General features: G+C 31.8%; 2 protein-coding genes across 2 annotated transcripts; one reads left to right on the top strand and one right to left on the bottom strand.

Moving 5' to 3' along the window:
• Nucleotides 1-8518: 8518 nt before the first annotated feature.
• On the top strand, nt 8519-9231 carry LOC11411428 (calcium-binding protein KRP1). Its single transcript, XM_003597014.4, has one exon. The coding sequence runs from the start codon at nt 8725-8727 to the stop codon at nt 9070-9072; it is 348 nt and encodes a 115-aa protein (XP_003597062.2). The 5' UTR covers nt 8519-8724; the 3' UTR covers nt 9073-9231.
• Nucleotides 9232-13434: 4203 nt separating this feature from the next.
• LOC11408873 (fasciclin-like arabinogalactan protein 21) lies at nt 13435-14937 on the bottom strand. Its single transcript, XM_003597013.4, has one exon. The coding sequence runs from the start codon at nt 14710-14712 to the stop codon at nt 13648-13650; it is 1065 nt and encodes a 354-aa protein (XP_003597061.1). The 5' UTR covers nt 14713-14937; the 3' UTR covers nt 13435-13647.
• Between the last annotated feature and the right edge of the window lie 683 nt (nt 14938-15620).

Below are 15620 nucleotides of genomic sequence, written 5' to 3'. Positions count from 1 at the left end.
ACCGTTTGGAAATTCTCCGATCTACGTCGTTTCAAGCTTTATTTGTGAAAATCAAGGTCAGATTCGTGTTTAGGGTTTAAAAACGAACAAGAAAAATGTAAAAAATTGAAATTCTGGGTGATTTGCTCGTCGGAACCCTAACTTCTCACCGGAGAAGATGAAGTTTCCGGTGGAACCTTCATCTTCTCCGGCCAACAACCACCGGAGAAGAGAGGAGAGAGGTGAGATGAGAGAGTTTAGAGAGAGAAGCTCTGAGTTTAGAGAGAGAGAGGGGGTTAGAAAATGAAATAAACCGGTGCCATGCCTTATAAATAAGCTAGTGAACCAGACCGGTCCAAGACCGGTCCAATCCTATTGATTCCAGGCCGTTTGATCTAGGGTTTCAGGATCCTGGATCAATCCTGTGGCTCCTGTGAATCCGGTTCTTTAGGGTTTTGGTTTGGGCCTTTGGTTTCTTTGGATCTTTACGTTTTGCTATTCCTGTGCTATTCACACCCCTATTTTTTGCTACCTGCACCTATGTCTTGATTAAAATTGTGGTAAAATTCCTAGAAAAATTCATACATGTTTCTTGATATTTTCTTAGTGTTTTTATGACATTTTTGCACATTAAGGATCTATGAAATTTTGGTATAATTAATTCATAGCATTTTAATTCTCTTTGAATTATTTGTTATGGATTCTTCTTCACACATTTGTCCTTGATGTGAGAATATGTGATAAAAACTACTTGCTGTGTTAATATGAGAGATTTGTGCCTTTAATTTCATGTTGATTTGCTGTTTTGATTTGGTTCATAAGTTCTTGATTTTATGAACAATACATGCATATTTTGAAAGATATAAAATGCCAAGTTTATTCTAGAAAATATGGCATGAAACCATGCTTGCATGTTTCCAATAATTTCATGCTACAACTTGAGATAAAGAAAACTCTTTCAAAATTTGTTAAAGCATGAGAATTAGAGGCCAAGAATGCTTTAGGTTTCATACCTAAGTTTTTGGGGTTTAATGTCATTTTGTTAACTTTTTGTGCCATCTTGCATGCTTTTATTTCTTAGTACTTGTTATGTTTTTTTTCTTTTCACTAACAAGTTTATTTCCATGTTTCATGCATCTCATTTAGTATTCCCTCTGCCTTCTTTAGCCTAGCATTTATTTTTGCAAGTTTTAATTCATTTAGAGATGTAATTTACCATTGGTTTGTAGCTTGGCAAAGAGGCCATAGAATGTATTTAGGAAATGTTGTAATATGGACTATGGACACTATGGCGCACCGACACGCACACACTCACCTTAGATGTATGCATAGGATTGTATGGTTAAATAAGCGTTTAGGTTTTAAACACTTAGAGAAAATCCATCCTTTTTCCAAAAAAAAACAATTGAACTTCACTTCAAAAATTTTCATAATAAATATGAAGTCAACACTTCATTTTTTCCTTTCTTTTTTCTTAAGAAAAATTCAATTCATCTTAACCATTTAGACTTTCTTTCTAATCACTAATCAAACCTCACTTTTTTGCTAAATCTAACGCTCATGAAGCCTCCCAATCTCCTTCTTCAAAACCTTTTTTCAAAACTTAAAATCAAACAATTAAAACAAAAAACAAGTTTTTTTAGCAAGAACTACGCCGGTTTTGATCCCGTAAAACGGTACGTAGGCAAGGGACTTTAACCCCTCCAAGCCGAAATAAAATCAAATTCTACTTCTTCTCACCCCCATTCTTAACTAATCACACCTTCTTTTTACAAATAAGCAATAAAACTAAAGCGTAGAAATCAACTTAGGAAAACGGCTCCTATAGAGGACTATAGTTACTCCGGGTGCCTAACACCTTCCCGTAGTAAAACCGACCCCCGAATCTAGAACTTTTTAAGGGTTTTTTCTCCTTTTACCCTTCCCAAGAAAAAAGAGAGATATCAACGGTCGAAAGGTTCAAGTCCAATTAATGGCTTGGCACCCCAAAACCATGATAACAGGAGCTATATTATAATAAATTGTAGTAGGTAAAAATGGAATTTATAAGAAATAATAAGGATAAAAGTGGAAGAAAAAGTGAGAAGCTATAAACTCAAACGCTACTTGGAATAGCGTCTAAAATATAGTTTACAAGCTCGTGAAATAAATTATAAACTCGTGGCGGAAAAACATTACAAAATGAGCTTTTTTGCTATTTGCTATAAGCTATAAGCTAATTTTATGGTCTTACCAAACATAGTCAAAATCAATTAAATCGATGTCGCCTAAGTACCTTATAATAAAGGTTCTGAAGTTGTTGTACCACATAATAAAGTATTGGATTTAATTAACTTCGGATTCTTCTTTCTGTTATGGACTTGCCTCAAATAGAAAATATCAAGATTTATTTTACACTTATACCTTATAGGAGTATGCAATAACTTTACATTATCAAGAAAAAATAGTAACTTTACATTAAAATTAATAATTTTAAACTTTTTAAAAGTTGAATTATCACTTTCCACCACTTTCTAACGCAATTTTTTTTATTCTCTTAATCAAATTTTCTAAGACTATTTTCTAGCATTTCCTTAAAATAATAAATTGTACCCACGTAACAATTGGGACCATTTCCTTAAAAGAAAAAGGTACTCCCTCCGTTTCAAAATACATGTTCATTTTGGAGAAATTGCACTAACCAAGAAATCAAATAAATTTTGTTATTTTTGATGAAAATATGTGTGTGTTTTCTATAATACCCTTAATCATTTATTATTATTTTTTTTTTCTCTCTACAATAAATATGCAAGGGTATTATTGACAAGACAATAATTAATGTTGCATTGAAACTTGGAAGTGACAAGTATTTTGAAACAAAGTTATTCTCTAAAATGGACAAGTATTATGAAACGGAAGGAGTAATTGGGACCATTACTGCAACTTTTAATGCAAGGTGTGAAAGCATAATGAAAAACGTAAATTAACATTAAAAGAATTAATTGTCTTTTAACAAGTTTATTAAGAACAATTGGGACCATTTCCTCAACCTCTCTCTAACATCTTGTACTCACTTTCACATCTATGAGAAATGAGACTATTTTCTATTTCTTGCTTTCCGTAACAGTGATGACCCTATCTATCTATAAGGTAATTGGTTCATCTCATTTAACCAAATATATTAGTCTATGCAATAATATCTCATTACAGATAATAAGTGGTAAAAGGAACACAAGATTCAACCAGGATGAACAAAGTTCACCAGTCATTTGGAATATGTTGATTCCTAATTAATTTATGTTGATAATTATTTTAGTGTTGTAATTCTCTCCAATCAAATTCAAAGAGAGATATACATTTGTTGTGCTATTATTGTAAGGTTCTAATTCTCCATACATCTTCAATTGGATTTTACCTAGTTTTATTTAACCTCAATGGAAATTTTGTTTATGTACTGTGAAGTGTGAACCTATTGGAAATTTTATTGGACTAAATCTTGTTTACCGAATAGGCTCAAAATTACCGCAAATTCAACTTACTTATCTCACAAAATTCCTTGTCAAGTAATAATAATTCATTAACAAATTCAAAACCAAAGAAGGGCAGCTTGCAATGAGTAATAGAAAAATCAGAATGCACCATGTTTTCATTAAGTCAATTTTCATTAATAGAAACACATACTTTAAAGATATTATTAAACTGTAAAACACAAAATGAAACTAGAAATGTACTACTATTATACATTTTTTGAACAGGTAAACCCAAAAATTAATTTTAGTACATAGTATTTTGTCACTTTGTGTTTTTATTACCCAATTGTCTTTCACTTTCTTCAATCACCTTTGTTCTGTTCTTCAACATCTAGCAATAACATATCTCCTGCAAAAGATGATCTAATTTATAAGCATGTTGCTTGTTTTGATTTTCCAAAATCACATAGGGTAATATAATTTGATATTAGATACTTCTAAGCATTGTTGCAACATGAACTATGATCCTCATTTACATACCACTTGAGCTTCGAGAGTGAGCATATTTACAAAATTTGATGCACGAAAATATTTTTTTAAAGACAAAAATATGAGGCCCAAACAAATCGGGGGCCTAAAGCCCTTGCTTTAGTGGCATCCCCTTAGACCGACCCAGTTTATAGAGACCTTAAAATATAAAATATGGACTTTGACCTTGCCAAAACATTTGTAGAAAAAGATAAGACTTAAGCAAGCAGTGCTTTAGTGGCATCCTCTTAGGCCGACCCTTTTTATTGAGACCTTAAATTGGGGAAGATAAAATATGGACTTTAGACCTTGCCAAAACATTCGTGGAAAAGGATCAGACTTACGCAATCAGAGTGCATGTGATTTTAAATGTGTCCTTGACAATTAATTTGGTTTTTTTTGTTTGTTTGAGGGAACAATTAATTTGGTTATCCTTTTGGATTGTAGAGAATGGTTGGTTTTCCTTTTGGATTGTTATCCAAACAGGTTTTGAGCATGTGTTCTATGTTTTGTGGGTTGCATGTGATGGTCTTGGTGATCTTCTTGATGATGGAATATTTAACGTTGATGGTGTTTCATGGAACTTCCAACGTAAAATGGCAAGCCTAGAACTCACAAGTGTAACGGTACGTTCCTACGCTTTAGAAATTATTAATGAAGAAATTCACACGAGACTTATTCCTTTCATGTTTTCATTTGCACGTGATGAAAAGATTTTTGATTTACGAGACATCATGCGAAGTTCAAGTAAGTATATGAGCAAGAATGAGAGGTTAAGGATGAAATAATGCCTACTTTGAGAGATGTTAGATGCTTGTATAGACTCAAGAAAGAGTCATTGGGTTATGATAGGGCAGCTGTTATGGACTACGCCCATCAATACTTAGCCATTAAGGACTGTTATGCGGTATTATGAGACAGGGAAGATCCGAGGTGAAAAGAAGATTTTGCACACTTGGACTTGTGTAGTAGTGGACTTCAATTGATTACGGACCGAGCTTTTAGCCGATCTAGAACGGAATTCATCGTAAGAAATAGTATTGCTCTTAAATTATGGAGGAAAAATTTCCCTTGTGTAAAGCAGGGTCTAAGCCGAAAATTTTCATTTTGCTTTACTTTGACTCTACTTTGAAATTTTGATTTGTATTATTACTATATGCTCTCAAGTATAGAGGTACTCCTAAAATGGTAAAGTATCCAATTCGGATGTCCGGTACACACCTATATCATATACGTGTACAATAAATATCGTGCATACTGATTTGTATCCATTTTTATTATTTTTCAATTATCTCTCTCACTTTTGACAAAAGTACTGTAGAAAAAAGTAAATCTCTGAAACATGATGATAAAAGTGGAGTTAAACACATAGTTAAAATACAAATAGTATTGTATTTTTATTTTTTTTTATCATAATTGACCTTTTTTCCCCAACTAATGTTTTTACAACATTAAGGGTATTAATAGCTTCCCAAAGTTGAATGGGGATGTATGCAAAGAGGAAAAGTATGGTCCATAAGTGATCATACGGAACAATCTTGGATCAAACCGCCATCAGATATGATCTAGTGTAATGTTGATGCGGCCTCTTTCAACGGTAATTCCATTATGAGATACAATGTGTTTTCGAGACTCTTACATGCCTATTCTTGCTATGAAAATCATATCACTTTGCATCTTCTACAACATTCTTGAAGCTGAATCATTAGGCTTACTGGAAGCTATTAAGGTGGACATCACAAATGGCATGTGAGATGTTATGTTCGAAACTGATTCCAAAGTTTTATTTGATGCGCTCCACACCACCTCTACTCTTGCTAACGAGTAAGGTGACATTGCTTCTCATTGTAGAAGTCTCGTACTTTCTAGAAACGACTTTGTTGTGTCGTATGTTAGAAGGCAAACAAATAAAGTTGTTCATAGTATTGCTAGAGCATCTTTATCCCACCCTAGCCCCCATATTTTTTATGATGTACCGACTACTTTGTACCCTTTAATTATGGATGAAATGAATTAAAGGGTACTCCCTTATAAATAGGACCAGAGGGAGTACCCTTGATGTTTATTTTAGAAAAAGCAAAGTTAATTCATTTCATCCATAATTAAAAGGTCCTCCCTCCGTCCCTGTGAACTTAGCTCAGTTGGTAAGAACAATGTATAATATATGCAAAGCCTGGGGTTCAAACCCTGAGCACCACAAAAAAAAAAAAGGTATTTATAAGAAAGAAACATTTGATTTTTTTAATTCATTGCATAAATAATCTATTTGGTATATATTCTAGATAAGATGCATCAATTATTCAATATATCTAAAAAGTCAATTGTTTTTTTATTTTATAATCAGCGAGTAATGCTTGAAGAGTATTTTTTCTTTTTAGGTTAAATTTTAGCATAATATATAGTAACAAAAAAGATTTTTTGACTGGACTTGGACCTACCACAACCATGTTTTCGAACCAAAGTCCTAGATGGATTAAGCCTTATAATAATCCAATAAATGCAAAAACATGTGGTTTTTGGAATGGATTGCACAACACAGACTTTTTGGAATGTAATCCATCTTTCAGTTTCAATACAACAATATAACCTAACATGATTTTTCTGCAACAATACAACAAATTCTTAAATACATATAGTCTAGCAGGAGAAATGACCTGATAATCCAGAGTTCTGTCGATGGATATGTAAAACCTGAAAAAATATTTGTTTTATTCGAGAATCAAACTAAAATTTCTCTTAAACAATTCGTCTTTAATAAAATTTATTAATCACTTAAAACCATTTACTAGATTCAATGATACATAGTCTATATGATGCATGTAGTCTGATAAACAATCACATATAGTCTATCAATAATACAACAAATTCTAAAGTACGTTAATACAAAATATTTAAAAATATTTTTGAGTGAATTAAGTAACTTAGAACAATTTTCATTCAAATTTATTTTTCTTAATTTAAATATACTTATTCTTCTTGAAGTTTTCTTCATTGTTCTACTCATATTCTTCTTGAAAATTGAAATTCTACTTTTCTTAAAGGATTAGTATTTTTTTAACGCATACTGTTATTGACTACAAATGTTTGAACCCTTTCAACATATGTATATATGTTCACATTGCTATCAACATAGCAAATACTCTGTTGAAAATTATTTGTATCAAATAGCAAATCTCTGTTGAGAATTGTTTATTCAACTTTTTTAAAGTTTAAAAAAATATTATTTTCAGTAATCTACTTTTAGTTTATTTAACTACTCACTGTATTTGTTCTCGTAAACTTAACTCAATTGACAAAAATAATGCATAATACATGCAAAGTTCATGTTTGAATACCGAACACCACCAAAAAACATTACTTACCGACTTTAGGTATTTATTAACATGATCCATTTATTTATTCTTTCAAAAGGTAAATGACATTAGGTCTCTACTTCCCTGCGAGATGTGATATTTTTGTACCCCTTTGATTTAATCCTTTTGTCAACCTTTGACAATGATCTCCTTGGTCAAAATTAGTGAAAGTCAATTAATGACAAGAATGGAAAACTAGCCTTCATATGGACACCCACAAAGGGCAGAACTGCCTCGACTCCATCCAATATTTTTTCTTCACTCGCCTATCTGTTTTCGTTAATTACAATAAAAATAAATAAACAAATGAGTAAAAAAGAATTAACGAGTGCATAAACTTTAGTTGATTCATTTATCTATTATAAAAAGGCCTGGAGTGAGTTTTTTTTCTTTTCAAACCCGTCAATTTTAATATCATTGATATTCTCTCTCTCTCACGCACCTTTACAAAAAAAAGTGTCATTTTAATTTACAATATAGTTTTTCAATTACATAATACAATTTGAATCGCTTTTAAGTTATTATTTTCCGCTTAGTGAAAGGTTGCAAAAATATTGTATATGCCTAAGCACAAGTTCGACGGCACAATATCTCATTTCTTTGCATTTAATGTGACTTTTGCCGCTAATCTCTTTATTAAAAAAGAAAATAGAATTGTTTCTTCATGATAAAAGACAAATTCTTATACCTTATTTAAATATTCTTCATATATAAAATATATCTTCATTATTTTTTACTCAATAAAATATTTCTTCATAAAACATTTTTATTTTGATAATTTTAATCAAAATAATTTCTCATATTCGTTAAACTTGAATAAGTAAGCAAATAATACCACTTCATTTAATCTAACAATTACTTTAATGGAAATGCTCACAAGCATGACCCTTACTTTAATCGTTATAAGTATATCTCCAAAAAAAAAAATATCATTATAAGTATATCTACTCAATCAAACCCATTAATAAAAATAATTTTTAATTAGTACTATATTTAATATTTTAAATTGTCTCTTGAACAAAAGGTAGGAATACCACAAATTGTTGCCACATTAGAAAAAAAAAGATGTGTGAATAAAAAACTACGTAGAAGCAGTGTGGTGTTTGAAAGAACCTAGTCAAAGTTTATTAGATTAATAATCTAAATTGACAGAAATACCCCCGACAAACTTCTAGGAAACAAGGAAGCAATTGCGGTTTGTTTTTGTTCTTCACAATCAAAAAGCTAATAATTATCTGTTCCCTTGCTGTCATCTTATAAGGGTTCATCAAATTTCTTCACCACTTTCCTTGAACCCCCTCATCTTATATATCTATATAAACAGTTCAATATTCATTCATCACCTTCATCAAAGAAAAAACTCACATTACATACATTCATATTTCTTCAACAAATTTTTGTATTGATATTAAAGGATGGCTGAAATTGGCAAAGGAATTGACTTTGAGGATTTGTTACCGGTGATCGCGAATAAGCTAGGTGGTGAAGGTTTAATGAAGGAACTATGTAATGGTTTCAAGTTACTTATGGATAAAGAAAAAGGTGTGATCACTTTGGAGAGTCTAAGAAAAAACTCAGCATTGATGGGTTTGCAAGATTTGAAGGAAGATGAGCTTGTGAGCATGATGAGAGAAGGTGATCTTGATGGTGATGGTGCACTCACTGAGATGGAGTTTTGTGTTTTGATGTTTAGATTAAGTCCTCAATTGATGGAAGAGTCATGGTTTTTGCTTGAAGAAGCATTGGATCATGAACTTAAGTAGCAACCATTCATTTTAAAGAGTCATTGTTCTTTTGACTATTTTGATTCTTTTTTACATTTGATATTGGTTAGAGGAGAAATACAACTTATACATGTATCACAATTTACAACTATTCATCCTAATGAAAATTTAATTGGATCAATGTTCTGCATTTATGAATTTTGACAATTGATTTATTTTTTAAATTGAGTTGAATGGAATTTGATTTATATTTAGATGTATTTACGTAAAAGTAAAATTAATCATAAACTTGAGAGTTAAAATCACATTTGTTGATAAAGCTATAAATCTTGGTGGCGTTAAGTTAGAATTCATTCTAAAAACAAAATCAATTTCACTTGAAAAATGTTAATATTTGACTCTCTTTTAATTTCAATTGTTTTTGCCCGCACGTTTTGATTTCAATTGTTTTTGCCCCCACGTTTTAATTTCAATAACCCAATAGTCAATGATTCATTAAAAGTCAAATGTTCTAAATAGGCCATAGTTCACTTTGAAACTTTAGCTCATATGGTAATAAGCTCTAGAAATATTTGATATGTTATATGGTGTATAATCAAACTGTGATTTTTCAATTTTTAACATTGTATGTGTGAATTTTGTCGTTAAACCCTTTAAAGGATCAAAGAAGTTGTTGTTTCATCACGAAATGTTTTTTTTTTTTGAGATGACGAATTAAAGAAAGATGAATGTTAGAAATACTCATTTTTCAACACTCTCTCTATCAACTCACTCATTTATGTCTCACCATTTTATAGGTCACAATTTTCACAACATAATTAATGATACCATAGTTTGTCTTGAGTGAAATCTACTACCTCCGGTCCTATTTATAAGAGAAATTTAGGTCAACAAAAGTGAATGTATTTGAACTGAATTTTTAACTAGATACATCAACTTTAGTTGACCCAAAATTCTCTTATAAATAGGACCGGAGGGAGTATTAAACTGTAATCATGGCGGTGGTTCAAAATATATGTCAAATAAGGATTTAAGTTTGAACTTCATGAATGATGGATATGTCTTATTTTCTATTTGAGTTCTTTGACTTGACTATTATATTTTATTCTTTTCGGAATTTTTTTACGTTTTCGATAGTGTTATGTTGAAGTTTTGGCCTTGGTTGGGTTCATTTTTTGTTTTTGTATTTTTATCCTTGACAAACCTTTTTATTTTGAGCAGTTTTTGATTAATAGAATATTGGATTATATTAACAAGTATTTTAAAGACATTATAATTTTCATATTTTTAAAAAACTGAATTCATCGTTTTTTATATTTTAACTTAATATTTCTAATTTTGTTCCTTTAATCATGTCTTAAAAGTATTTTGTAGAATTTTCCTACAATATGTTGATCTTTTCGAAAGATGCTCGAATACTGGTTGTGAGAGGTGTATGACTATGTCTCAAATATCATTAAAAATGATTAGCAATCACACTTCAAAAAAGGAACCATCATAGCTTACGTTTAAATTGAATCCTTTTTTATGTGCCTTTTTAGACTTTTCCCTACAAAATTATTTATACTTGTTTAGCTCAATAAAAGGAATTCAATGATTATTAAGATATATTTGAAAATTATAAGTGGCACTCCATTCATTGGCTCCGAGTGGGTCAGTTCGTGAACCTTTCTTACAAGAATTTTTAGGATTTATTGTAGCAAGACAAGATCAATTCAGTCGTGGGTGGAACTTTCCTAGATTTTAATTTTTCTCATACAGGTTATACCAGATTATATAAATCTCTTTAGTGTAAAACTTGTTTTGGAGTTTGGAAAGAGGGTTTTGGGTCGAGAATATGAAAAAATGGAGAAATCTTTTTATATATTTTAAAAAAAAAATTAAGAGTGATAAATGAATGTTAATGACAAGATAAAAATTCATTTAAATTTCAAAAATATTATAATAACATGAATTGAATTTTGAAAAATTCATGTAAATTCTCTAAAATTCGTAGCATTACCATTGTTCATGACATTAAGGATAAACTCATTTGGAGTACTTCTTCAAATGATTAATACTCAACTAGTTAAGGATATAGCTAGGTGGTTAGATCGAATCTAACGACTCAACAAATAGAGCCAGTTATTTGTTGGAGGTAGACTTGGAGGCTACCGATTTCTGAAAATCTAAGAAATTTTTGTTTGTCGGCGATGCATGCTAGCCTCCCTACCAATGTCTTTCGCGGTTCAGGACATCTTACCTCTTATACTTGTCATAGATGTTGTGGATCTACATAAAGTGATATGCATGCTCCTCGTGATTGTCCTATGGCAAATAATATCCTATCATTTCTTCCATGGTCCATTCTCTTGGCCCGTTAAATAAACATCATGTGACCATCAAGTTCGTTGGAATCCTCCACCGGAAGGCTTTATTAAAATCAACGTGGACAAATCTTCTTTTGGTCATCCAGGTAATGCAGGTTTTGAAGGTCTTCTAAGAAATAATAGGGGAATTGGATTCATGGTTTTTCTGGATCTTGTGGCAGAGCTACTAATTTGTTTGCTGAACTTTCAACTAGTTGGAAGGGTATTCAATTGGCGTGGAATCTTGGTTATAGTTATATTATCATCGAATCTGACTCTTAGACAGCTTTGGATCTTATTGTTGATACTAAACAAAATGTTTTTCATCCTCATGCAGCTTTGCTTTCTCTCATTAAGAAGCTTTCTTCTCTTCCATGGTTAGTCTCATTTAGTCATACTTTGAGAGAAAGTAACGAATGTGCTTTCAGGATGGCTAAATTTGATGCAACTAATATCAACTCCTTGAAGATGTGGACTTCTCCTCCTCCTCAAATGGATATCATCTTACTTACGGATACCTCTGGGGTATTTAGGCAGCAGATTGACTAGTTTGTTTTTCTTTCTTTTAATTTCCTCTTGATCCATAACTATATATATATAAACCCTCAAAATCCCTCAAACCCGCCCTCCAATACAATTTTTAAGTTCCTCCAAATAAGGGAGATTTTATATTATGAAGAAAAATAAACCACCAAAGCCTTTCCACTCTATTCTTCCACTTGCTCCTTTCTTTTTTTCCCAAGCCCTCCTCTCTCTTCCCTTCAAACTTGCAAGCAAAACCTTAGTAAAATATATTTAATTTACTAAATCATACTATTTTATAGTATACTAGGTTTATAAAAGGATCAATTTAGTCGTGGGTGGAGTTAAGTCTCTTTTATATTTTTCACACAACCATGAACTTATATATGTTGGCAGAGACATTGCATTATATATACCGAGATAGAGATTAGAATATTAGATTCTTCACTTATTTATTTTAAAATGATGAATTTTTAATAATTAGACAACTTAATAAAAAAATGTGTACATAATATAGCCACTGACATTGTTATATGTCAATTTGCGCATGTATATCAATCAAGGAGGTGGGTTTCACTCAATTGAAAAATAACCAAATTATTATTATTTTCACTCAATTGATAGTTAAATTTAACCATAAAACAAGTAACTAGTTGGTTTTTGCATAGAGGTTAGATTCTCATAACGTACTTAATCAATGTTTGCATTTCAACGAAGAGAAATAACTATATTTAATGTATAAGACGTCTCTAATCGTATTATCTTCGCTAGAGAAAATCTATGAAAAAATAAAAAAGTTATCTATGAAACAAATAAAAGATTAAGACATTCCCCTTACAAAAATTAAGGGATTATTGTCGGTCTAGTGATAACAATAAAAATCACATATAAAAGAGATTTATAATCATATATCGTCTCAACCCCGCATACACCCAAACATGTAACATGAAATGATATTCGCACATGACATAAAATGTAAGAGTATTGAATATATAATGGTTGCAAATTTCTAAGGATTTAGCTTGGAAAGTGATACTGAGTTTTAGCAATTTGATTTGTCCCAAAGGTATTCATTACAAATTATGATGATATACTACTAATTTATTGTCAAGATATTCATCTGTTCCTCTTTAAAAGGATGGGGCGGGTTAGTGAAACATTTCATTTCTTGTAAAATATTGACATATTTGGATTAATGGATAGTGGTCAAACATTTGAACACAACCAATAATGATCTATAATTATTTGAGAAAAATGCATTTTTATTTCTTTGCAATAAAAACAAATATTTTTCTTCACAACTAGTGTTCTTCACCCAGTTTATTTGATTTCATGAAATTCCCCAAAGATATAGTAAATAAATCCCCTATCAGGTCCCAAACTCTCATACTGCACATAACACAAGGTCACAGGGACATAATTGTTGGAAGGAAAAAAAATAAATTTGAAGCAAGCATAAGAAAGAACACACTTCTCAAAAGTAGCAACTATAGAGCATATATTTTTTAGATCAAATAACACCAAATAAAATTCATAAACTATCAAAGTGAAAAACTAGGCGTACATATTAAATTGGTTTTACTTGTTCTAGGATTGCATCTATAAGAATGCAAGTAAAAATGATACAAATTTAAAAGTAAGTAAAAGTGATGCAAATTTACATGATTGCATCAAAATGTAAAACCTATACACATATTGTGACAAATTGACCCTTAACTAATTTCAACATCTTCAAGCAGTAATCTCAAGCAGTAATCTCAGCCATCTTAAAAGCTCTTGAAATTCCATGAACAACAAATTTCTCTGAAACAAACATATCAGGCTTCACAATCTGAATCCCATTAATAAGAACACCCTCCATAAAACCAAGAACTCCATCAATTTCAAGATGATCATGAGGCGTCAAAGTCTTCAAAAGAGTCCTAACAGGAAGAGAACTGAGTTCTTTATAAGTGAATTTCTGAGGCAGAATATGAATCCTCACAGCTCTATCAAGCAAAGTAGAAGGGTAATGAAGTAAATTTACATCAGGAGGAGCAAAGATTGTAGCAGAACCATAACCAAAACTTGATGAATCTTTCAGAATCCCTTCGAGAACAGAATGCAATGCAGTTGAAAATGAAGAATACCCTTTTGAACCAAGTAACTGAACAACCTTGTTCCATTCAACAAAGTTCTTGAAATCACCAACTTCATATGTTGAATTGGTTTTGAATGAAGGACAAGTTGGTGAACGAATGAAATCAGAACCACCTTGTAAAACTTCACGTTGCAAAGAAGAAAAAGGTCCAAGAACACCATGAATGTTGAATTCTTCACCAAGAAACATATCAGGGTTTGATATCAAAACATGGTTGATCTCAACTGTTTTTTGCAAAGTATCAACCTTAGTGAGTGATGCATTCTTTTGGCGAAAAAGGGTTGTTTCGCAAGTTCCTTGTGACTTGTTTAAGAGTTGTTGCATGGTGAGTTTGGTAGTGAAAGTGTGATACATTAGAAGACTTTTGAGGAACCAAAGAGGGAGTGAGGTGTTTTTGATAGCAGAATCTTTGATGGCAAAGAAAGTTGAGTTTTTAGGTGGAAGAAAGAATGGTGGTGAACGATGAAGAAGATCAGCCATAAGAACAAAACCTTGTTTTTTGAGTGCTTCTGTTGCGTTTGTTGAGAGTGTGTGAGTTTGTGATGGGATTACTTCAGGCGAGGATTTGGAATTTGAGTGTATTGCTGAGGTGATAGCTATGACACCAAGTGCTACAGATGCTATGAAGTAGATTGGAAACCAACACCAACATGAATATGATGAAGCCATGTTTGAGTTTTGATGAATGTAGAGATTGATTGTGTCTTGCAGAACAAGAAAAAGATGATGAAAGAATGGTTCTTTTTGGAAGGAAAAGGAGAAAGCAGTGGAAAGAATAGTTTTATTTCTTTTTTTGTTGTGGGTGCTTTGTTTGGTGGAAGCTGTTTTGGGCTAGATAAAATTTTGGCCTTTTAAGAATGGGGAAATTTAAGATAATTGAACCCCGAGATTAGTTCAAATTATAGATGAATTAATCATGTGAAGTTTCCCAGGATATTCTGTTTATATAGAGGTTTGACCAAGTTGTAATGGAATGAATTATGACTCCACTAAGTTATAAGTTAAAAACAAGTAACTTGACTGATAAGGAGAGGTTTGAAGATGCTCGACCGAAAGGGAGAGGGAAGAGGTACCTCTTTTTCCAGGCCTGTTCGGACATACGGTTCCCGCGGAAGATCAAGTTGGTGAGCCGTGTGATGGGAAACCTTCCCGCACGGTTCGGAGAGCACTGAATTAGAATGAGAGGTTCACCACCACATCATTGCATGCAAGGGGAGCTCGCTCGATTCGCAAATAGGTCCGACTCGTAATTCACTTCTGACTCCGTGTTCGATAGCCCGACCGTAGTGATGTTAATTGTGGTTACATCATAACTATAGTAGTTGATTGTAGCAAGTACAATCTTGAATGAAAAATGAATATATGGTGTTATTTTTTACATAATCAGATAAGAACACATCAATTAAAATAAAATTTTAAAAAATTAATATAAATTTATTTAGGGATGATTTTTGGCTACTTGTGAAGTGTGTCAAATCCGATCACAAATAATATAACGCCCTTCCAAAGACATTTAATCCATCATGTTTTAGGAGTATATGCACCCTAGAGATTTCGCGTTAAGGATATTGGTGGTC

This window comes from Medicago truncatula, chromosome 2 (assembly GCF_003473485.1).
Source record: "Medicago truncatula cultivar Jemalong A17 chromosome 2, MtrunA17r5.0-ANR, whole genome shotgun sequence".
NCBI classification, from domain to species: Eukaryota; Viridiplantae; Streptophyta; class Magnoliopsida; order Fabales; family Fabaceae; genus Medicago; species Medicago truncatula.
This window is presented reverse-complemented; position numbering and strand designations above follow the sequence as displayed.